Source organism: Argopecten irradians, chromosome 1, assembly GCF_041381155.1.
Source record: "Argopecten irradians isolate NY chromosome 1, Ai_NY, whole genome shotgun sequence".
Taxonomy (NCBI): domain Eukaryota; kingdom Metazoa; phylum Mollusca; class Bivalvia; order Pectinida; family Pectinidae; genus Argopecten; species Argopecten irradians.
The window spans coordinates 45,200,352-45,223,609 of record NC_091134.1 but is presented as its reverse complement, the minus strand read 5'-3'; the positions used below and the strand labels follow the sequence as shown (position 1 = coordinate 45,223,609).

The 23,258-nt window shown below is 33.8% G+C and overlaps 2 protein-coding genes across 3 annotated transcripts in view; one reads left to right on the top strand and one right to left on the bottom strand.

Moving 5' to 3' along the window:
• The first annotated feature begins 34 nt into the window (after nt 1–34).
• Nucleotides 35–7,265, top strand: LOC138329654 (uncharacterized). 2 transcript variants are annotated; one of them, XM_069276894.1, is made up of 7 exons: nt 35–172; nt 560–610; nt 1,694–2,026; nt 2,721–2,852; nt 3,394–3,417; nt 4,817–4,898; nt 5,074–7,265. In XM_069276894.1, the coding sequence occupies exons 1-7, from the start codon at nt 112–114 to the stop codon at nt 5,357–5,359; spliced, it is 969 nt and encodes a 322-aa protein (XP_069132995.1). In that variant the 5' UTR covers nt 35–111; the 3' UTR covers nt 5,360–7,265. The 2 variants fall into 2 exon arrangements, with proteins under 2 accessions (XP_069132995.1, XP_069133002.1); XM_069276901.1 differs by having other exon boundaries at nt 110–172; nt 560–614.
• Nucleotides 7,266–7,615: 350 nt separating this feature from the next.
• LOC138329653 (uncharacterized) overlaps nt 7,616–23,258 on the bottom strand; it is a 36,793-nt gene continuing 21,150 nt past the window's right edge. Inside the window, exons 4-20 of the mRNA XM_069276879.1 lie at nt 22,602–22,732; nt 19,911–20,045; nt 19,359–19,505; nt 18,603–18,703; nt 17,874–18,040; nt 17,293–17,381; nt 16,049–16,189; nt 15,355–15,640; nt 14,667–14,757; nt 14,347–14,411; nt 13,979–14,108; nt 13,529–13,629; nt 13,114–13,206; nt 10,823–10,924; nt 9,888–10,022; nt 9,540–9,630; nt 7,616–9,245 (exon numbers count right to left, since the gene is read on the bottom strand). Of these exons, the coding sequence (XP_069132980.1) occupies nt 9,039–9,245; nt 9,540–9,630; nt 9,888–10,022; nt 10,823–10,924; nt 13,114–13,206; nt 13,529–13,629; nt 13,979–14,108; nt 14,347–14,411; nt 14,667–14,757; nt 15,355–15,640; nt 16,049–16,189; nt 17,293–17,381; nt 17,874–18,040; nt 18,603–18,703; nt 19,359–19,505; nt 19,911–20,045; nt 22,602–22,732 (2,212 nt within the window). The 3' untranslated portion in view covers nt 7,616–9,038. The remainder of the gene's footprint in view (nt 9,246–9,539; nt 9,631–9,887; nt 10,023–10,822; nt 10,925–13,113; nt 13,207–13,528; nt 13,630–13,978; nt 14,109–14,346; nt 14,412–14,666; nt 14,758–15,354; nt 15,641–16,048; nt 16,190–17,292; nt 17,382–17,873; nt 18,041–18,602; nt 18,704–19,358; nt 19,506–19,910; nt 20,046–22,601; nt 22,733–23,258) is intronic.

The window sequence follows — 23,258 nt, the reverse complement described above, 5'->3', positions numbered from 1 at the left end:
TTTCATGCTAGGGTGATTTTAGTCAGTTGTTAAGGTTTTTAATAGCATTCATTACACGATGCTATTTTTGGGTAACAAAAGACAATCTCGCCCCTTCCTGGTTTATTAAATATGGCGGCAGTGTCTTGTCTAGCTGTGCTCGTAACTTTAGTCAACGTTCAAAGTCTCAGTGGTGAGTTCAACAACGTTAAATTGCTTCATCACAATCATCTGATATATGTTCATGTACATATGTAGGTGTAACACCTTTCAGATGTTCGCGTTGGTTTGTTTTTGTTTACATAATTCATTGGTTAGCAATAGTTGGTGATCTAAACATATTGAAAGATCTGTTGAGTGATCGGCGGATATGTGATCGTAACCATGGAGATCCAGGATGATGAAATAGTGCCTGTGGTGTATTTGAATATGTTATTGTTCACATGACTAAACTAGCATATATTGTGCTAGGTAAGAATATCATTTCCTTATGTCGTTTTAAACTTAAAAAACGTGAAATAATTTACGGTGAGATTTATATGATATAATAATACATAACGATTCATTTTTATTGCCACAGCTGTGAATGATACCAGGTGTTATAATGCGGCACTACAGGAAGGCATCACATGTAGGTATATTACATTTTATAGTGATATTATGGTATCTAAATATCACAATTCAAAAACCAACGGAGACAAATCATTTCTAGTTAATCTCGTTTAGACAATTTAAACGTGTCTTTGTAATAAAGTTTGTAAGTGAAATCTAGCAAAGCATTTTTATCAAGACACAGTTTTCAGTACTTTGAACATTATTTTAAGACCATTATTCCATACAAATAATTCAAAACACATTGCTGAGGAAAGGCAACATATTTTTCTGGACAGGAAGGAAGCAGTATGAATCAATAAGCACATATACTTGAAACCCAATAAGAGAATGATATTTCCAACTGAATGCCCACTAGAATGGTGACGGACAAACGGCAACCAGCAGAATGTCAAACAGCATGGTGACATACAAACAGCAAACAGCAGAATGTCAAACAGCATGGTGACAGACAAACAGTAACCAGCAGAATGTCAAACAGCATGGTGACAGACAATCAGTAACCAGCAGAATGTCAAACAGCATGGTGACAGACAAACAGTAACCAGCAGAATGTCAAACAGCATGGTGACAGACAAACAGTAACCAGCAGAATGTCAAACAGCATGGTGACAGACAAACAGTAACCAGCTGAATGTCAAACAGCATGGTGACAGACAAACAGTAACCAGCTGAATGTCAAACAGCATGGTGACAGACAAACAGTAACCAGCTGAATGTCAAACAGCATGGTGACAGACAAACAGTAACCAGCTGAATGTCAAACAGCATGGTGACAGACAAACAGTAACCAGCTGAATGTCAAACAGCATGGTGACAGACAAACAGTAACCAGCTGAATGTCAAACAGCATGGTGACAGACAAACAGTAACCAGCTGAATGCCCATCTGTCCAGCATAGTGAAATATTCATTACTGAATGATGGATACTTTGATCTTATTGATGATTGTGTTTATTATTACTGCAGTTTCTGGAAATATCACCGTTACATGTGTTACCCCGATGACAAAATAGCTCAATGTTATACCAAGACTCGACATGAAAATGCTGACAAAACTTATTCCGTCATTGTTTACCTTATTTCTTACTGTTTCCTGGTAGATGCCCGTATGTGTTCTGACGACCGGGTGAGCTCCAACCGGATCATACTTGACACGTATGAGGCAGAAAAAAGTGGTAACGAAGTATGCTCATGTAAGCTACAGCGAAAAGGTGATCCAACTGCTCTACAATTCCTTAATATTAAGAGTTTCGGAAATTTAACGAACCTGGACGAATTTCAATGTGGATCCGATGTACGTCTACGCTCTCCTAACAACGAACATATCATCAACTGCTCTTCCTTCCCAAATATCCCCACGTATGTAACCCCAATGGATATTATCTGGACAAAAAGCTCCGAGGGAGACACCAAGTACTGTTTGGAAATCAAATGTGAGTCCATTTATGTAACGTCTGAATGGTCATAAAATATAACCATAAAACATGTTCAATAGATTTTCATATCAAATGAATTCGAATGTAGCATACTATTATCACATAATTCATAATGTAAATCCTTCATTGTAATGGATTAAAATGTTGAAGACAGTTATAATTTTCGTTATATGACGTCACTTTATTGTTCATATAAAATGTAAAAGACATATCATTACACTAGGTAAGAGCGAATTTACAATAGCACTCAGATTATATGGTGTATATGGGCAATATGTATCATGGGTACTTATCCTTCTCCTATATATTATAAAGGGTATTACATAGATACGCGTGAAGAATATGGTCTTAGATTCATAATTTCAATAATATCCGTGTTAAACATTGCCATACATTTTGCAAATACTGTTCACGTTTTAGTATAGATTAATAGATGGTTAAATTAACTAGTCAAAATGACGAATTTCTTTAAAAAATCCTAATATCCACTAACCAAGTCGACTTCCAGATTTAGTATTGTTTCGATGACGATGCGTTGACCATGTGTGAAATTATGATTAACTACTGATGCATAGACTATACTTGCTTCAGAAAATAATTTAATTCATGATGAATAAGAAAAGATTGTTTTCATAAATGATGCATGTTAATAAATGATAGGAACAATAATAAAATGCATTGTGTTGAACAGCAACGATTCCGATCGACGCCATATTGACTGTTACGTGTGTATCACAACAGCAAACAACAACTTCCGGTCTTCCTCAATGCGTTTCCGGTGAAGTCAGAGACATCGATCAAACTGTACCAACAGCTCAAACAGGTTTACAGCCATACATCTAAAGTTGTCTCCCTTTTGTAGTTGATATGTAAAACTTTATTTTTTATATATACTCTGTAAATCCAAATTTTGAAACTCATCTTTCATTATTAATTCTTGTTTTTAAAGATAATACATTTTTATATGTTTGCACTATATTGAGATATGGATAAAAACTTTAACCACACTCGTGATTCAGGAATTGTCAGCAGCCACTTTGTATAACCTAGCATATATTTAATATGTGGTTATGATTTGTTTAGATCTTTAGATCTTATTAAAACATTTTGTGACCGTTCGTAATATGTTTTTGTTCTCTTTTTCTCCTGATAAAGGCTGAGTTTTATACAATATGGCAGTGATGCTGTGGATCAGGTGGTTTACAACACCTAAACTTCTGCATTAATATGTATTTTAGAACGCAAAAAATGTATTCAAAACATTTCTTTTTATTTTCGTCAATCCTAATCATTTTGGACATTTTTAGCATTGTAAATATGTGATACAAAAATTAGGATATATATACATGTTGTTATGGTTTCAGAAATAGAATCACAGTGCACTTCAGGTAGGCAATCCATTTCTGGTGCAAATATAGAGTTATGTTACAACGTTTCAGCTGCCAATTATACTGTTATATTTCAGCATTTAAATCTAATTACCCTGTATTCTTTCTGCATCTTCAATTTTCATATATAGTATATTAAGTACAATGCATATATTGATATACATGTATTTACATCAAAATAAAACGGCAATTTTCAAAATGATATGGATTTACGTCAAACAAGAGTAAACAAATTGCATTGATAGTGACGTACATGCAAGAATAATGAAATACTGTTATTTTTCTGCCTTAGTCTAATAATAAACAAAACAACATATATGATATCAAGACGATGCCGATGCGGTTGGATAATAGAATATACACGTATGCACATGGTTTTTTTATCATTGTACAAGGTTCTGGTTTTTTTAACAGTTACTAAATAATGTGAAATTTAGATATGAAATGTATATATAGAGGTTCATCAACAAGTGACTGTTGTTTATCATGTTTATCAAACTCGAGTAAGTTAATTTTTCAAATTTTGAAAAGACACGAACTTTAGCGAGTGTTTTTAAAAATTTGAAAATTAACTAACGAGAGTGTAGATAAACATGATAAACAACAGTCACGCGTTGGGGAACTTATTTATCCCATAACTTTAGCTCTATAGTTATACCGTGTTGACGATTTTCTCGTCTTCATTTAGGGAAACTTACCACCATACATTGTGTAGTGATACATGTATCTTTCCACCATAAAATGTAGTGCCTAAATAGAGAGCCAATATGCTATTGTTTTATACTGTGAATAAGCAACTACCTGCTAAATAGTAAATACAATGCTATTTAAAAGAAAATGCGCTATGAAAAGTAGCCTGAAGTTGAGAGCAAATCGGAATCAAGAGATCTTGGAATTGACCAATCAGAGGCGCCGTTACACACTGGAGTGTGTAAACATAAACGATAACCAACTGCTATGGAATTTATCACATGGTTTTTCCATTGTGAAACATGCATAGTTATGGGATAAATAATTATACATCACTATTTTTCGGTCCGGAAGGAGCTACGAAAAAGTTCAAAATAATTTGTAATTATAAGAAAAACCGTTATATATAATCTAAATTGTAAAATGATAATTATTGTATGAATGATTACTTTTTTTACTTCTGTTTCTGTTGTGCATATTCAAGGAATATTTATATATTTTTAGCGAAAGATATCATTTATATTGATTTTCATTTTTTTTTTAAATTTGATCATAATAGGCTATTTACAAGATCTAAAATAATGACAACAGTTGGTTCATGAACTATACCTAATGTGTGCATTTAGTGTATACTCTGAATAATATCAAAATATGGTTTTTCATAAAATTGATTCCCACAATAATTTGTGCATTATATATGTGTTTGCAGCCGAGACTGTGATTTTGACCATTGTTATTGGATATTTACTAGCAACGTTTGTGGTCGTTGGAACTGTAATTTACTATAGAAGGTAAGTGCACGAGTCAACCAAGAAAATGATATTAAACCTATAAATAAAGATAAAGTATCTCCACCATTTAATTACATAAAAATATCCGATGGAATCTCCCCGCAAGTCGCAGTTTCAAATTTCACTTGTGTCTTACATTCAAATGACTAGTAAAAAGTACGTTATTTTCTTTCAGGAAAATATCACAGCTTGAAAAAGAGTTAAAGACCATTGCTGATAGTAGGGCGGTATCAACATGTACTGATATATCGAGTATAAATACAGAATGGACTGATGCATCCTGGGCTCGAACTGGATCAGCCTACGTCACCAGAACCCGCCCCAGTCAACGTCCTCCAGAGCTACAGACTGGAACCATTCATGAATATGATGAGATTGACTTAGCCCCGAAACGAGATTCTTCGATGTATTTAGAACCAGTAAAAGGCGATCAAATAGCACCTATTTTAATGCCGGAATAAAAGGAGATAAAGTCATTGTTTCGATATTTCGATATTTCGGTTTGATTTGGAGGATCCAGATATGGCTACGGTACTGTAAAGAGTTTCTTTTCAGGTGATATTTATGAATAGGAGATTTCAGAAAAGATGGCGTGACGTCACAGAAAGTTTACATCTGGGTCCTCAAAGGTACAAACACAGTATGGCGACTAAAACAAAATAACAGAAATGTACATCCCTTATACACATTCATACTTGCAAATTCCGATTTTAAAATGGTTTCTTATTGTTTCAGAGTTTAAAGACATTTATATTTTTATATTTACAATTGTTTATAAATATGTGCTAAATATATTTGTGTAGATTTAGTGTTGAAGCCAGCTTGCGAAGCGGTGTCGGGCCGTCACAGTACCCGTTGTTTCTTCCAAAATCCATGTAGAAACCCATGTTGTGAAAAAGTTATGAATAGATAATGGTTTTATTGTGTAATATTTCTGTTATACATGAAAAAGCTGTTCACAACACTATTAAATATAACGAAATGTGAACCACCTTGCCAGACCACGGCCGCTCGAGGCCATAGCCCATAGTTAGGAATTTAATAATATAAATACGTAATTACCAACATATATCTCAATAAGTCTCAAATTGAAGTGATATTACTTTTAGATAATTCGAATACAAGTTAGATGGGCTAAATTTAGATTTATGAATACAGATCGTAATAATTTAAATGCCGACCAGGACACATTGCACACGGCTTCGAAAATCCTAAAATACTAAAAGTTTTATTTAAAAATACGATAAAAAGTAACTATAAACTGACTCATTGGTATGTCATAAACTAACTTACAAAATTTCTGACGACAAAATTATCCAGAATACGTAATTTTGTGACTCTGAAAAAGGACGAAATTCGAGATCTCGGCTGCACTGTACGTAATGGCTGCCGTGCACTTGGTAATCTACGAAAGCAAACTTTAATTTGGTCATAATCACACATCGTAAGACTAAGAAAACAGTAATCGCTTATTAAAATTTCAGTACGATATTTGTGGAACTTGGAATTTAATTTGTAATTTCAAGCTGATATTTGCAATATTCTGTCAATGTTTATACATAATGGCGACCGTGTCTTTTTCTCGTGTCGGTCGAAAATAGAGTATAGACATCGTAAAATATAAGAATACCATATGGTTATATCTATATATTATTGTTACATATTTTTATTTACACCTTTTGAAATTAGGATAAAGCAACAATTCTCGGATTGCCGTTCTATTTATTACAATAAAATGTAAACAAACATCGAAGCGGTTGTGTTCCCACCATGTTAATATGTACAGATATACGGAGTTGTACCTTTGAGCGCCCGGATGTACCTTTGTGTGACGTCATCGCCATCTTTTCTGAAATCTCCTATAGTGCATCTCTTGGTTGTAGAATGTAGAGTACTAGAATGAAAGCTTAATTTACTGCTGAAATATATTTTGCAAAAGAAAGGAGTAAAGCGCAAAAACAATATGTTCCCCAATGCTTGCAACTAAGTAGCTGTATATTTAGGATCATATTAACTGTCCTTAGTGCTCTTAGTAGATGATTAAGTGAAGTTAAAGATTGTATATTAAGTGTGATAATTGTCCTAGTATTGCTCGTAACTTTGGATTCTGCGTATCATTTTCTCTGGGCCTTGCTCACAAGTGAACGCGTGTTCTGGCCAATGACATGGCTAAATATGGGGGTGGGGATCGGGCTATTGAAAATGTAAGTATATACTAAACATAACATCAGATATTCAAACGTCTCACATTATTATTGGTTGTATTGTTGCTGAGGGAAAATATTATATATATTAATCCATGTTAATGCAATATTTTCCAATGCAACATTCTGTTTTGTTTGTTAATAAATAGTATTATTAAAAAGATGTTAATCACATATTTTTATAATTTCCATGGAAATGACAACCGTATTTAACAATGCAATAAGTGGTGTGTCTTTTTCCATTGTGGTGCTTTGTCTTATCGTTAATTGTATCCATGTGATCATGAATTTCATTGAAAGATTCGGTACAATAGCTAACGTAGCTTGAATATTTGAATATCGTAATATCGTTATTTTAATCGCAAATAATAGTTTTTATTCAATCTTTAGAAATATCGCATACTGTGCGTTACACTGAATTCGCAAAATTCTGCTCGATGTGCCGAAATTAGAACAATAATCTGGTTTATATACTAAACAATGTGCTTGCAAAGGAAGAATACAAGTCGGTAGCTGTTTTCACATCGAAAGCCATTTTATTGGAATTGGACTTAAAACATAACATATAACAAAGAAACATGTATGTTGACAATATCCATGTAATTACATGTAAACACACAATCGCTGATTCATAAAAACTGAATCGATTTAAACACAATATTTATTGAACATTTATATGATATGATGACACAAGGTGTGTCATAACGTGTACTTCAAACAAAACATCTCAAAGAGGGAGACATTGATATATATATGTATGACATATACTCTTTCAAAAGTCTCCCACAATATGCACTAAGTAAGCTTCCACATTAATTTATTTCATAGTACTCATTTCTTGCGTTACCAATGCTTTAATTATAAAATTGCCCTATATGTTAGAACTTCTTCTGGTTTAATGATCATGAAATGATATCAGAGAGAACGTCATAACGTTTCATAATCTGTGGTTGGCTAAGTCACTATTGTAGACGTAGACTGTAAATTGGTTCATGATTCTGGACCTGGTCCCAGGATCATGAAACAGTTTTTTACTTAGCCAATCATGAATTATGTAACTTTTTGTAACGTCATCTGTAATTGGCTAAGTCTAAAATTAAGACTGTTTCTTGACTTGGTCCCTTCCTTCGATACGCATTTGTCAGCATTTTGCTAATTTATCAGACCCCGAGCTTGCGAAACAAACATCAAAACTGAATCCAATTTTCACATAAGTAACAAAAGGGAAAAGCTTAAGTTTTGACATGAGTATGCACTTTTTTCCGTAAAACGGGAGCAAGGTATCATAAAAGGTATATAGCACTTTACTTCATAACATAATCATATTTAAGTTTTATATAATACGCCCGGGTTTCAGTTATCAAACATCATTTACTGATATACGAAGAAGTCCATTAATCACAAACAGTATAATGAGAATTTTCTGTGGAAAAAGAATATAAACATAAACAAAAAAACATAAAAATGCCCTTGCAGTCACTCCTCTCGATTGCATTTTCTATTAAATACATATTCACAACCCTTTAAAAGTATCACAGACTTTTTAGTGAGACTTCACATAATCACTGATAAGTGTCCATCAACATAAAACATTTCAGTCAATGAGATATATGCACATTACACACATTATTCTCTCACACTCTCTCACACTTTTGGTAGGTCCTATTATTATCCCTCCCGCCTTCAACTTACAAACATAGCATTTCAGATTCCACATTCTGCAGATTTATTCAAATTATGCCGGTCATTCTATACAGAGACATCATCAACCACACGTTCACTCCAAATTCATTCCATCCCATGCACAAGCATAATGATGTGGCACAAAAAGTAGAACACATGACCGTTTCATTATCTTCTTCAAACTCCCGTCGTTACCCATATGGTTTATGTGTTCTTTGATTGTATCCGTTAAATCTTAATTAAAAAAAATAATCTAAGAAATGACGTCACCTCCGGGGTTCATACTGTGCAGAGACACGTGACCGGGTGAACATGTACGTGAATTCATCATGTCGTTGAGTTCGTTGCCATGGTTTTCTAATAAGCATTGTTCCTCAGATACCCCTTCCACGCTTATAACGAACGGAGCGGGGTCTTTAGAGAGATTTTCGAGTTTGATTGCTTCTACTGTCTTGTTTTCCTGGGGACAATACAATGTTAATGCTTTAATAGGATAAAAGACTTTCTTGGGATATAATGATATATACATGTACACATATTTCATAAAGCTATCAATGAAATAAATACTAAAACTATCATAAAGTCAGGAGAAATTTGGACTATCGAGTTTCAGTTTCCATTTGCAACATTAGTACATAATATGATAAACAATTTTAAAAAATCATTGACGAAAAAAATTAAGAGATTAATGCCTACTGTACTCTGAAGGATACATACAATATATTGATAATAACTTAATTGGTGCTAAACATACCCGCCTGATTTTCGTCATGGTTTCAACAATTGAGACGAACGAAGGTCTCTCTTTTGGCTTTGACTTCCAGCATATCTTCATTAGTTCGTACCTAAAAGATAAAACAAATCGTTTCATATATTAATTCAATTAATGTAATCAGAAATACTTATCGATTATCAATTTCAAAAATCCATGTAATGATCGTCTTACTATGGAAGGACTAATTATATTGTTTACAGTTTGTTTATCACGATAAAGGCATATGGGTTGTCTCCCTTGCTACAGTGTGAATGTCCCAATACTTTCGTTATACAAAACAAATACATATGGATTTTATTGCTGATAGGGAAATGAAGTTTTACTTACAATTCCCCTGAACATAAAGGTGGCTGATTTAATCGTCCGTGACCAAGAACATATTTCATCACTTCAGCGTTGGTCTTGCCAGGGTAAGGCACAAAACCCATGGTGAATACTTCCCATAGTACAACGCCAAACGCCCTAAAAATAAACAATGTATTTTATAATTATTAGATTATAAGATTGTGTATGTGTAAATAGCCGGAATGTGTTGATTTTCACATCCAGTAAATATTCGTCAAACTTTTGTGTAAGCCTATTTGGGTTTCGTAAATTGACAGCAATATGTACTGTTTTCGGTCCAGTGAACACGGAAATGTTTCACGTGATATGCATCATCATCAGCAGCAGAAGAAAAATACACAAACGATATACATCTTAACAGTTCTCGATTTTTATAGATAGTTTATATATAAACGTAAGGTTCATCATCTCCACGGACCTTGGACGAAAGAACAAATGCATGTGCATAATTAAAGGTACATGTACATTGATTGCATGTTTCAACAATTACCGGGTATATGTGAAGTAACTTGTAATTGTGTGTGTCAATCTTTTTGTGATTGTGCAGTTAAATGCGTTTAAAGTAAACATCTTATTTTTGTTATCTTGATCTAGTAGTAAATGGGGCGAGACGACGAGAACGTCACTTATTTTGAAAAAAGTTTTATGTTTTGAATATAGAAATGGATGGTATATTAGATTATGTCAACTATCTGTTAGCTTAATCGTTGTAAACAAGATCATTATCTAGGTAATATATGATTGAAAGTTTACGTTTTCTTAATATACTTCCAGACATACATATTCACGCTAATGATAAACTTTTAATATATATCTGGTATATAATTCGAATATATGGATACTGACGTAAAACCATTGTAATACAACAACAGACTAAAGCTTCACTGTAGTATACCTAAGGGCTGAGATGAACTTACCAAACATCTGTTTTTGACGTGAAGACTCCATCCATGAAAGCTTCTGGTGGCATCCATTTCACAGGTATCATAGCTGATCCATTCTTCCGATAGTAGTTCGTCCTGTTTAACAAGAAAGACAGAAAATTCCTCAAAGATGTGAAATCTGGTACAGTTATTTCAAAATACCAAAAGCTTGAATGTAGACCACATGTTTAGTTATTTTTAATACATTTCCCTCGTAAAAATGTCTATAATAGCTGAAAGTCGAATCAATTGAAACCGGATCGGGTTTTTTAATTCTATAGTGTTATGGAGAAAAGCAAACCCGCAATCTAAAACACACGCCCTATGCGAAATTGGAACAGAGATGGGATTCAGAAGTTTACGTATTAATACGGAACACTATTTACAACGTGTTTGAATTCTTAATCATTTCCTATACGGAAATGACGTCTATGAAATATTTGTTGATAGAAATTGGCGAGTGAGTACACTTCTACAGTGAAAGAGATTAATCGGAATGGATTTAATTTAATATGTAAACAAATAAGTAACACCTGTTTCTATAAAACAAATGTTTGTAAGGAAAACACACATTTTTACAGTATACACTACTATATATTCGTTGTCATGAGATTCATTCCAATGCCTCGAGGATATTGGTAAAATGAAATATTTTATCAAAACAAACTAATAAAAACCAGACAGTTGTGATACCGTGTATCTTTTGATGTGGATCACTTTCTGTATAAATAATGTGCTTAATAGAGGCAATTACCAAATCAGTTAAGGCAGTAGGCGATGTTTAGCAGATTCTATCGTAAAACACCTGTACGCTTTGATATCAGAATGTCTATGACGTCATATAAAGCCTGTAAAAACCATCAACTCTAGTTATATAACGTGGTTCTTGTAAAAGTTTATGATGTATAGAACGTACCATTACAACTTATGAAAACCATCTGTTTGTTTACAGAGGAAGATTGATTATTGTATGCATATTATGATTTAAAGTTAGAAGTACCGGCAATAGGGACTTTTTATAAACCTGATGTTTGTTTCAGTTTAACAATTAAGTGTTGTTCTTTTGTTTGAATCATATTTTAGGCTGCTGGAATAAATCTAAACAAGTATTACGGATTTTCCAGAACAAAGAAAGCATCATTTTTACATGTACATTGATTTGATACAAGATTTGACTTAAACTTTTGACTTTTGACTTTACTTGTTAAACTATATGATTGTCGCAAAAAACGCAACAACCAAATTATTAATACAAGCTTCATAAAGTTCCATGATTATTTGGTACAAAAAAGTTTGTCATGTTTTACACGTCAGCGAAATAGTTTTGATGCCATAAATAACAAAGCACCAGTGGGGCATTTATTTTCCAAACACAGACAGAAAGTAATTTAAGAATGACACATTGTTGTTATTCCGAAATATGTGTAATTGTATACGCTTTTTCGCGCGGTAATATTGTTTTGGTAACACGTCAAACGGCTTGGTATCTATATTAACTTCAGTGGTAATTGAGAGCTTGTTCATCAAATAGATACTTTGAAAAGAGAAATAATCAGCATTCTGTAACAAGATAGTGTGTTTATCTCTAGACATCGCCTACGCTTTACTTTTGTCTCCTTGATATAAAGCCTTATGCATCACGTCGACTGCGATGAATGTGTATCATGTCTATAGACAAAATCGATATTGGTCATCCCAAGCAAATATTACACCACAGTTTTGAAGAGGGCTTGGTATAGAGACAAAATTAGGATACTGCTTTCAAGAACACATGTAGTAAATGACATTCGTTATTTTTTTTTTAATTATTTATCACATTTTTCATAGTGAAATATAAGATTTAATAGTGAAAAAATAAGTGTATCATTTTTTATATTTTCACACGCTTTTGACCAGTCGGAATGCAGCATTGACAGTGAAAATATCATGTTGATTGTCAGGTCATTAGTCTGTGCATAAAAATGACGTCATAGAAATATGACGTTATGGTAACAAAAATACGACGTAATAATCGTACGGGCAAATAACTCTGTAAAATACTATGGCGGAATAACCTTTGGCGGAACTAGTATGGTCTTTTGTTAATGTAATAAATAGAATATTCATTGTTTCGTGACGAGTGCCTGCATTATTTCATTTCTTGAGGTGGAAACTTTGATATTTTTCACTCGTGCTTCGCAAAAAAAAATATCAAAGTTTCCACCTCACTCGATGAAATGATACTGGTATTCAAGACACAAGGATTATCCTCTATATAAGTCATTGTAAACTAAACTTTAATTTACCGTAATATGTCTCTCGCCATTCCAAAGTCGCCGATTTTTGCAACACGATTTGGACCTTTTTCTGTCAGTAGACAATTCCTGGCTGCTATGTCTCTACAAACACGAAAAAGAGTTAAAATATATGAGATGATAATATGTTAAAATTAATCTAATTTTAAACGCATTCAAAATTAAAAAAAAAACAAATGTTGAAAAGTTTTAGTAAGCCTAACATTGTTAAACAACTACTCACTGTAAGTATTTGTTATTTAACAGACACTTGCAAAGGTAAGACAAAATATAAATTATAAATATCGAAAGTTCAGAAGAAATAAACTCGATAGAAGAGTATTTCGTTTGAAGTATAATGCCGATGTATTTTGATCAATGATTGGCAAATCGATTAGCATTTCTGACTTGTTAAAGTTTGTGTTACCTGTGTATAAACTTGTTACTCTCCAGGTATTGACATCCCTTTGCTATATCAAGCGATAATTTCAACAAATCTGAGATACTGAGAGAGGAACACTCTCCTTTCTGAAATAGAATTGACAGAAGAATGTTATATATTATCTATATATCCATCTAGCATCACTTATAGATTATCACTTTATGACAATGCAGCATGCATCAGTGAATTTCTGTGTGGAATATCTTTAGTGATGCGAATATTTTTATTCTTAATTGGTCATACTATCTTAATTCATCACTTTTGGCCATAAAGATAAACAAAAGCTAAATATATTAGGCATAAGTTTTGTCATATGGCCTATCATTTAGAACCACTTGTAGCTCATGTTTTCACAGCAATTTACGACAAAGGAGGGCAGACAAATGTAAGAAAATTGCATTGTGTCTTTGTTTCTAACCAAATAACAGTACCAACCTCTCTTGGACGTGCGTCTCTCACAAATGTTCGTAGATCTCCTCCCTCCATTAGTTCTAGTATCAAAAACATAGAGCGATCATCGATTGATATCCCCAAGAACCGTATGATATTTGGATGTTTGAACTTGCTGCAATAGAAAACGAGAAAACGATTGAAATCAGAAAAATGGAAGGAATATATACAAAACCTTATATGATAATAAGTGCATGTCTACATACTAATTATCAAATAACAATGAAAAAAGTACAATATCATAATTATTTCTTCCGAGTAATATTTCCTTATATTGCAATTTGATTATGGAATATCTGTGATCATATTTCTCAATTGAATAGGTCATCTGGTAATTATCTGTCTTACTTTACCTTAAAATAATCGCTTCAAAGAAGAATTCGGATTTAGTCTGTTCTGAACACAACGATGGCAAAGTCTGGGAGAAAAAAAGAAAAAAAATGTAATGGCAGTAATTCTGACAGATGCTCAACATAAAAAACAAACGTATACATTTATAATCGTTTAGGTTGGCATGTATTTACTGAATTCATAATAAATCGTTTAACGGATTGACTAATGATGAGTCATCTTACATTAAAACAATATAAACATGAAAGTTTACATTTATTTATATTCATTTCTATACCTCAGCGATTGGCTTGTCTAGACCTAATCCTTGTTGATAGCTTACTTTTATGGCTACAGGTAATTCCTTCCGTAAATGAGCCACGTCAGCAAGAAGGCCATAAAATACCTCTCCAAAAGCACCTTTACCGATCATGCTGCAAAGGTACGACACATGATTAAATGAATTATATGTCTGTTGTCTCGATGCCATGACTTGTCACAAAATTTTCGAAATCTGATCGCAGAAAGCTTAGTTTTATGTTGCAAAATATCGGTGGATCTTGGAAAATTACCAATGACATTTTAATAAAGGCCAGACATCCCATTCGGTGTTTTCATTACTTCCTCTTTGCAATTTTATATCAAAAGTCACTTTATATCTTAATTACGTATATACATAATGCACATTATATATTGTATTATTTACAGTAACATTTAAAACAGTCAATAAATGAATGTGTTAAAACAATCCACAGCTCATTTAATATGACAAGGACTAGATTAGAAAAGACAAGTACAGGCCTAGCTTGTTGTCCTATCCAGTTGTTATTACATAATCAACCTTGTGTATGGATATGATACATATGCTTTTCTTAAATGAAAATATGACAAGAATTTGCCAATCAAATTTCTTTATGATTTATGGATTGATGGTGCTTAACGTCCTTATTCCGGTTAAAACCGAGTCTAGGACACAAACGATCTTCATTTTGTGTATCTAATTCATATGCCTATTGAAACGAGTTTCTTACCTCACAAGTTTAATTTTGGACCTTGGAATATTCCGGATAATTTCCTCACTTTCCTGAATCCATTCATAGTAAGGTGATATTGTCATGTTGCAAATACTTCCGTTTAGCGACGCCTGGCGGTCGGACGCCGTGTCCTCCTCCAGCAGAGCCTCGTCCTGAAGTGTGTGCTTGTCCTCTAGACCGGAAAGAGTTGTGGATGTTGTCGTTGAGGAGTGGGAAGAGTTTTTTCTAGATGAGTATGCTTTTCTACATGGAACTTCTACAGCTTTTCTCCGGCGTCTTAGCACTGTAAATATACAGAAAATATGGTATGTTGGTAAGCAAATTAATACGAAATTAAACAACATAAGCTGTTTGATTAATTAACAAAAGTGAATACTTTAAAGGTATTGAAGAAATGCAATAGTACTTTGACATCTTTGAAATGTATAGAAAATATTAGAGGACTGAAATGCTTCGCGAAAACATCATGCATCAATTGTACTTTATCATTCATTTAGCCATTATAGAGATTGCGTGATTTCATCGTTTTATAAACCAGTTCAAGATTGCGGTTGCGCTGAGGATTGCAAAATAAGTACGCTTGTAGTAATTAGAAGCCTTAGCTAGCTAAGAAGGTTGTTTAACTCAGAAGTGAATGGTTTCTTATGTTTTGATGATGGGGATGCCATCACGAATACAAGTGACTACTTACCCATTAGTGCCACAGACAGTGCTGTCAGGCCGGCTAAGAGTCCTGTCAGAGTCCCCAGTACAATAAGGACCACCCCCGATTGTTCCTGTTCAGATTCCGTCACCCGGAGAAACAGCATGGTGTCGTTCAAGACGTCGGATTCTAATAAAATAAATTAATTAATCACAATTTGAAAAAAAATATATCCCACAGACCATGATTTGATCCTATTTTACCAAAGACAGTCACATCTAAAATGACCATTATTTATAACTTCAATGTTATACTCGAAGAGACCCTGCATAATCAATGAGACGAGTTGGTAAGATATTCTAATATTCTATTCCTATGTACATGTATACGGTTAAACGGCGAAACACGCACTTCACTCACAACCTTGAAATATTTGAAGCATAACAATAAAATTCTGTTAAGCGTCTCATTAATAGATATTTATACTGACACAGATTACGAAATTAACTTCGAATGGTTTATGGATTTTAAGAATCATTAAAAAAACTAAAAACATTACTCATTTCAAAACGGCATTGTCTGCTTCTATGCATAGCGAGGAACGAGGCGTTCTCAAAATATCCACATAGAAATGACTGATATAATGTTACATGATTGCCTTATCTGAAATTATGGCAAGTCATAATAAAATATTTCCGCATAGTGTATGTGGTTGATATGAAACACCCGCCTTTGCCACCAACTTATTTTTCCCCATATAGCCATACCAGAATATTGAAATCAAGTGAACATGCAGAATATTACCAGGCCATTCATCAAGATAATGGTTAGCTAATCGGCGCTGTTATGGCTGATAATCATTCTAGATATAACTGAGTAATGGTTTTGATTACTGCACCAAAGTATAGTAATGAACAGATTATTGCAACACTGACCGATAAACCTATATATGAGTAGGCCAACAAATATAACACACAACAAAACCCAATCACTAAGGTTACGTATTGATAACTTAAATATTCTTTATGAGTAACAGAGTACAATCGTCTTCTGTTTAATGCTTACATGTACATATCACGCGATGTACGCAAAAATCAAAGTCACCAACGGAAGCCGATATGAATCGAAATAAGTGGAGATTAGGTTATATTGTGTCCTTTTACTGTCTATGTACCCAGGCTAACTACAAGCAACACTTTATTACATTGTACATCATAAGCAAAGGATCGTGTGTCTTTGCCTATAAAGTGATTCCTGACATTAAAAACACTAATATCATTTTTTTTACCTACCGTCTTTGAAACAGTCAGGTGAAAGTGAGACAAAGTCCATCAGAATATCTTCAGAAATAAATACTTTTGCAGAAATTTCCAAGGCAAACCTATAAAGATAAATCGTGATAGTATAGATGTCATGAAAAGGCGTCAGGTATGGTTTTAGTTTGAGTGGATGTTACTGGAATTGTTCACATTGATTGAGACGATGAAGATCATTTAAAAGATGTTTTACGCTACGTTTCTATGAATGTTTTATCCAAACATGTTAGGAATATATCTAGCATATCATTTATTGTTGAAACATTGGATTAAGCGCTAACATATACCAAAAACATTTTACACCGCGTAGTTTTGATCGACAAAAAGTCATCAATCCAAAATTAACAAAGGTCATAGTGACAATATTAATCTCAACTACCCATCAAGCATCCATTCAAATCAAAACATTTTTGTAGTCCAATGGTCTTGTTATACGAGGTAAAAATAAATTGAAATAGACCATTAAGACCCTAATAGTCATATATAGCAGATGGTTTTAATAATGACTTGGTTGATAAGACGGATTTTATGGTAGGTTTCAATTAAAGCATGTTTACCTGTCATTTGTGACGGGAAGTGTGGCACTATAGTGGTTCCATTTTGGACTCTTGGAAGGAATGAAGTTTACCGGAAGCAGCTTAGCCAGAGGCTCTTCAGAGTCAAGCATCTCTATTACGTATACTTCCACCCTATGGCTTCGGACATTGTGCATGGAAAACCGCAACTGAAATAAATCGATTTTATTTCCTTGAAATTACTGGCTGTTAACCAAAATCGTGTCCATGTTGAATATCATGTATGAAAATTTTCAAAACATTCCATGTTTTGGCATGTTTTGGTTGGCATGTTCCAAAACATTTGTTTAACATTTATAGGTTGACCATTGTCATGTTTTGCTGCATTCATACTTGGGACAATCACTCTCAGAGGACACCTGATATGATATACCCAGAATAAATAATACCGTCACTATAAGATTACAATATAACTACATATTTCCATAGATTACGTAAAATAAGGTCTTATCCGAAGATACGTGAGGAATCATCCATTACAGAACATATCTTATAACATTTAGGTCATTCTGGCATATTAGAGTTACTTCCCTTCGTTTTACTCCGTCAGGAAGGGAAGTAACTCTGATAGATAAGAATGCATTTATGTATGTTTTTTTTATTTTCCAAGATGTATCACGAATATTGGAATAGCCCCTGTACTTCTAGTTTTGACCCATCTTATTATTTTATTACTTTCATAAGGTAAATGCCTGTTCTTTGTTTAATTACCTGACATGTATTGTTGGCGTAGTGGAGTGGTGGTACCTCCCGGTAGATGATAGCATATTCACCTGCTGAGCACTGCTTCCCTTTTAACTGTAAGACGACACCTGTAATATGGTTATGAAAAATAATAAATGATAAGATGAAACCAAATGAATGCATGAAAAAATAATTCATAACCAAAACTTTACAATGTTATGGCTTTATTAATTCGGTAATACAGAATGGTATACTCTTATGGTAGGAAATAATTAGAATCATGCCATTTTTACCACCAAAAAACACACACACACAAAACAAAAACAAAAAAAATGCAGACATAGCAGAGCCGTAAGTGCGTGTTCACATATGTAATTTTCTTAACGAAAAGAAGTTACAGGTTTGCATGAAAAATGTCTTCCCTTATGTATATAGCTTTATCGGTCAAATCAATAATAATTGCTAAATCGGTCATTTGTGACAGTACAACGACATCACCTATACTCCACAAGGGGTTACTGTGTTAGATATCTGGAACTTTTGGAACGTCAAATTAATACATTCAATCAAATATGCACTAGAAATGGCACAATAAATGAATATCAATTACAATGTTTGCCCTTTCCCTAAGGATGTTAAATTCCGCATATCACCAGTTGGAGAAGTATTGTGTAAAACTAATCATTTTACTCCATATTTCATTGTGTAACATTTCATCCGTCGATACTATTGGTTCAAAGTTGACATAGTATTCCTTCTCTGATATATGTATGGATAACGTACCGTGGGTATTGTCGATATTGCCCTTTTGAATATCAGTGTAGTTTGCTCTATCGAACACACACTTTGTCGGGTCCCGGAAGGGCGATCGGGCTTCCCAGCCACACCAGCCGTTGTCAAACGAACAGCTCCCATTCCACTGATTATCATCTGTCAAATGAGCAGACATGTACATTACTACTTCATGTGATTATAAGGGAGAGATATCTGTACATATCTAGTATCTCTTTTAAATCGACATAATTTCAACGTTTGCATCCTTGCACGCTTAACTCTTCGTTGCCTTCAATTACTTGGGCATTCCCTGATATTCTGTTCCATACGGCCTTTGGTAAGGGAAGAACGATTTTCATCTCGTTCAAAAATAAAGAGGTATTTCACGTTATGTATTTAGGTGTCAAATTTGTGTCAAGATATATTCTCGAATATGAATGACGTTATTTTAAAATTTAAATGACGTACTAATCGCTTGCGAAATTTCAAAAATGCCAATTACCTTTTGAAGTAAATTATTCCGTAAACAGAACACCATTTGAATGTGAAAACTCTACTTACAACATCTGGAGTGGTATTCGTCCTCCCCAAACAGACAGTCTGGGATGAGGTCACAGAGTTTAGAATGAGGCAGCCAATGACAGGTGCTGCACTGGAAGTAGCCTGTCCCACACGCCGTAGGGGGCAGCTCCTTATCTGAACAACACAGAAAACATATATCAACGACACTTATTGGCCTGTAGTGTAAGCACGTGTAGCATACAGACTTACAAACACATGTCGCAGGAATGACATATACGCACATACATTTCCTTCATTGTTTTTAGCTCAGCGGGACGTAAATTAAAAACAAATTTATTTTTCAAAAGTAAATACTCAAGGACAAAATCCTATATAGTCTTACAGAACAGAAATTGAATTCGATGATGTTTCGTTTAAGGTAGCTCCATACTTTTGGTAAAACCCTTGTCATTTTTTTCTAACAGGTCTTATTTTCTTGCATATTTCATGTAGATTTCAAATCTGTAAAGATGTTCTCGAACTACTTTTTGAGATATTTGAGCTTGAAAAATACCATCCATGCAAATTTGCTGACCGAAAATAGAAAAATTCATAAAATTATATTTTCTTTAATATTAGGGTGAATGTAGTCTCGATCCTGTTGATTTTTTGTCCTAAATTTCTTACGATAGAACAATATACAAAACTATTTTATTTTTACAAATGCTAACTAATTTTTGTTATTTCCCAGGACCGTTTCTATACGTAATTACCATGTTTTGCCATATTTTCGCCCGTAAAAAATCAATGAATAGGCCAAAAAGGAAATGAAAACCCATGTCAATTTCACAATATTTGTATATGATATGCCCAAGGTAATATGTTTTTCAAATATCATATAAAAACACGGGGTCCTTGATCACAATTTCACAATTTTGTAAGCTTGAAGTTTGTAACTCGCAACCCTACCCCCATTTCATCCAGTGTTAAGATGGGTTATATTTGACTCTTTTTTGAAAATCATGCCGCAAAAAAACATTCCACATCAGTTCATACGTTTTTGTGATATTATATCTGGTTTATGTCTGTTTGTTTTTTATGATTTTCTCCAAATTGTGTGTTTAAAGGAAATCCGTATGCGATTTTTTTAGAATTCCGGAATTTCGGTCCGGCCGGGTCCCGTCTTATGATTTATAGCGACGAACGACACTTCCAGTGTTTAAAAATCCATTCCCATTTACGACAGGGACCGCAAAAACCTCAGAGATAGCATATAGTTTTCACTTCACTGCTTTTATTTGATTTATTTAATGATTTTAAACATTCAATATTATATGTAGACAATTTTCACCTATTGAAAAAATATCCAAGTGTGATATCGTGGCGTATCGGAAACCATTCTGGAATTCAAAAACAACCTCCGCAACTTCCGGTATAGCGTCATATGAATTGGCGCGATTTTCAAAAGTATGGACCTACCTTAAGTCTTAAAAATATGCACCACGTCAAGGAATGAAACAGCATCAATGTCAATATTTCGTATTTACTTGATATTTGGGTGAAATATCCGAACATTTAATTATGGTATTCAGAATGTGTTGGCCTCATAAGTATTTCTATTATAAAATTTGGGAAGCAACATCGTAATTATATTTGCCGAAGTTTAACTTTTAAGGAAGGTAATGTAAGTAGAAAACATATGAAACAGTTCGTTCCAGTTTCTGCGACTGTGACACTCCCCTCTGACACTACCTAAGCGTAAGAAGTCATGTCTACACTGGAGTTTTTGTCGACTTTGATTACAGTATCAACATTTGTGTAACAATAAACAACAATTGTCTTTGTCCCCTAGGACGACCCATAAAACAGGTCCATTCCTACACCAATTACCCCATACCTAAGTAATTAACCACACTTCACGCGTTTATGTCTTGCTGAATGCGTGCAGGAAATCCACTCGTTGAGATTATAGATTATACATCGAGTGGGGACATGATCGCCATAAGAAGCCCTTCCTTTCCATAAACAAGGGACCAATGTTACAGTATCGGAATCAGGTTTTAGGAATAGAAATAAATTCTTGGGATTAGGTATTGCACAAGAATGTCTTTACCAAGTGAGAATTCCCTCTAGGTCCACCTACACGATGATGACTCTTATGGGTTGATGATTGTTTAAGTCCATTGCAATTTTCAAATGTTTCCCTTGCTGACTATACTTCACAATTTAAAGATGCGGATTAAATTTTTATTCAAGTAGTTTTCATATTGGGAATATATATTATATCACATTTAGGTTTACTCTACATCTCTTAATCTATGTTTTTATTTCAATATTTGACAGAAAAAATTGCCTGTGATATACAGTATAAGTTATGTAAATATTTCAATGACAAATGTTTTGAAAGGCGTATACTTAACGCATAAAGCAGATATGATGTATCCATCAATAGGTCTAAATTATTGCAGAATTAAGTAATTGTCTGCATGTGGTAACCATGGTGCAATTATATGAATTCGCCCATCATTATTGGTATTTACCTCCATGGTAATATTTTGATCTTCACATCCAAATGCACCAAACATAGAAGGCATAGAAAAATAGTTTGTTATCGATTTTTTTCCTTCGGAGAAAATACTTCATAATGGGACCTTACCAGATCATCAAAGAATGTGGGTGTAATTCCCTACCGATATGGTGTTAATGGGATTTTCTGTTTTATATTACATCCCACACCGACTCATCACATACCTTCAGCCTCCCCACACTGCAGTAACGCGATATCGTCCACGGCCACATTTCCTTTGACAGTGTTCAGGACAATATCGATAGAGAAATGGGTGTTGATACTCCCGATGTGTACCGATATATTCTGCCAAACTCTGCAGAGAAGCATATATAAAATAGTATAAATTGATAAGCTATCACATACATTATGGTTTGAGTAGTAATTTATTTTAAATGGGATTAATCTAAATGGGGTGTATTGTTAAATGGTACATATTTCACTGTTTCCAAAATTCTAGCTCTTTCAAAAGGTATAGAAAATCGGATGACAATTTCGGTTAATTTTGTCAGTTTATTTCAATTATGGATCCTCTGTGTATGGAACTATTGCATTCGGTGTTATAAAATAGACCTCTTGTTTGTTGCCATAAGATATACAGAATGAAACCAAATACTACAATAATTCACTCTATACTTTTTCTATTGGATATTATCTTATCAATTCTTTGAGTGATCTGAGTGCAAGGCGATCGCTCTGAATTACTTCAAATCAAAAGTGTACATGCTAATATGTTGAGTAGACAAGAGACATTCCAAGAACGAAGGATAGAACCGAGTGGCTGCCAAGTTATAATCGATGTTACATACTTCTATGAACTTCTCTTTACTTTGCAAATCGTT

Coding starts and splice junctions, on each gene's coding strand:
- LOC138329654 (XM_069276894.1), top strand. CDS start 112: ATGGCGGCAGTGTCTTGTCTAGCTGTGCTCGTAACTTTAGTCAACGTT. Junction 173..559: donor CAACGTTCAAAGTCTCAGTG/GTGAGTTCAACA, acceptor TTATTGCCACAG/CTGTGAATGATACCAGGTGT. Junction 3,418..4,816: donor AGAATCACAGTGCACTTCAG/GTAGGCAATCCA, acceptor ATGTGTTTGCAG/CCGAGACTGTGATTTTGACC.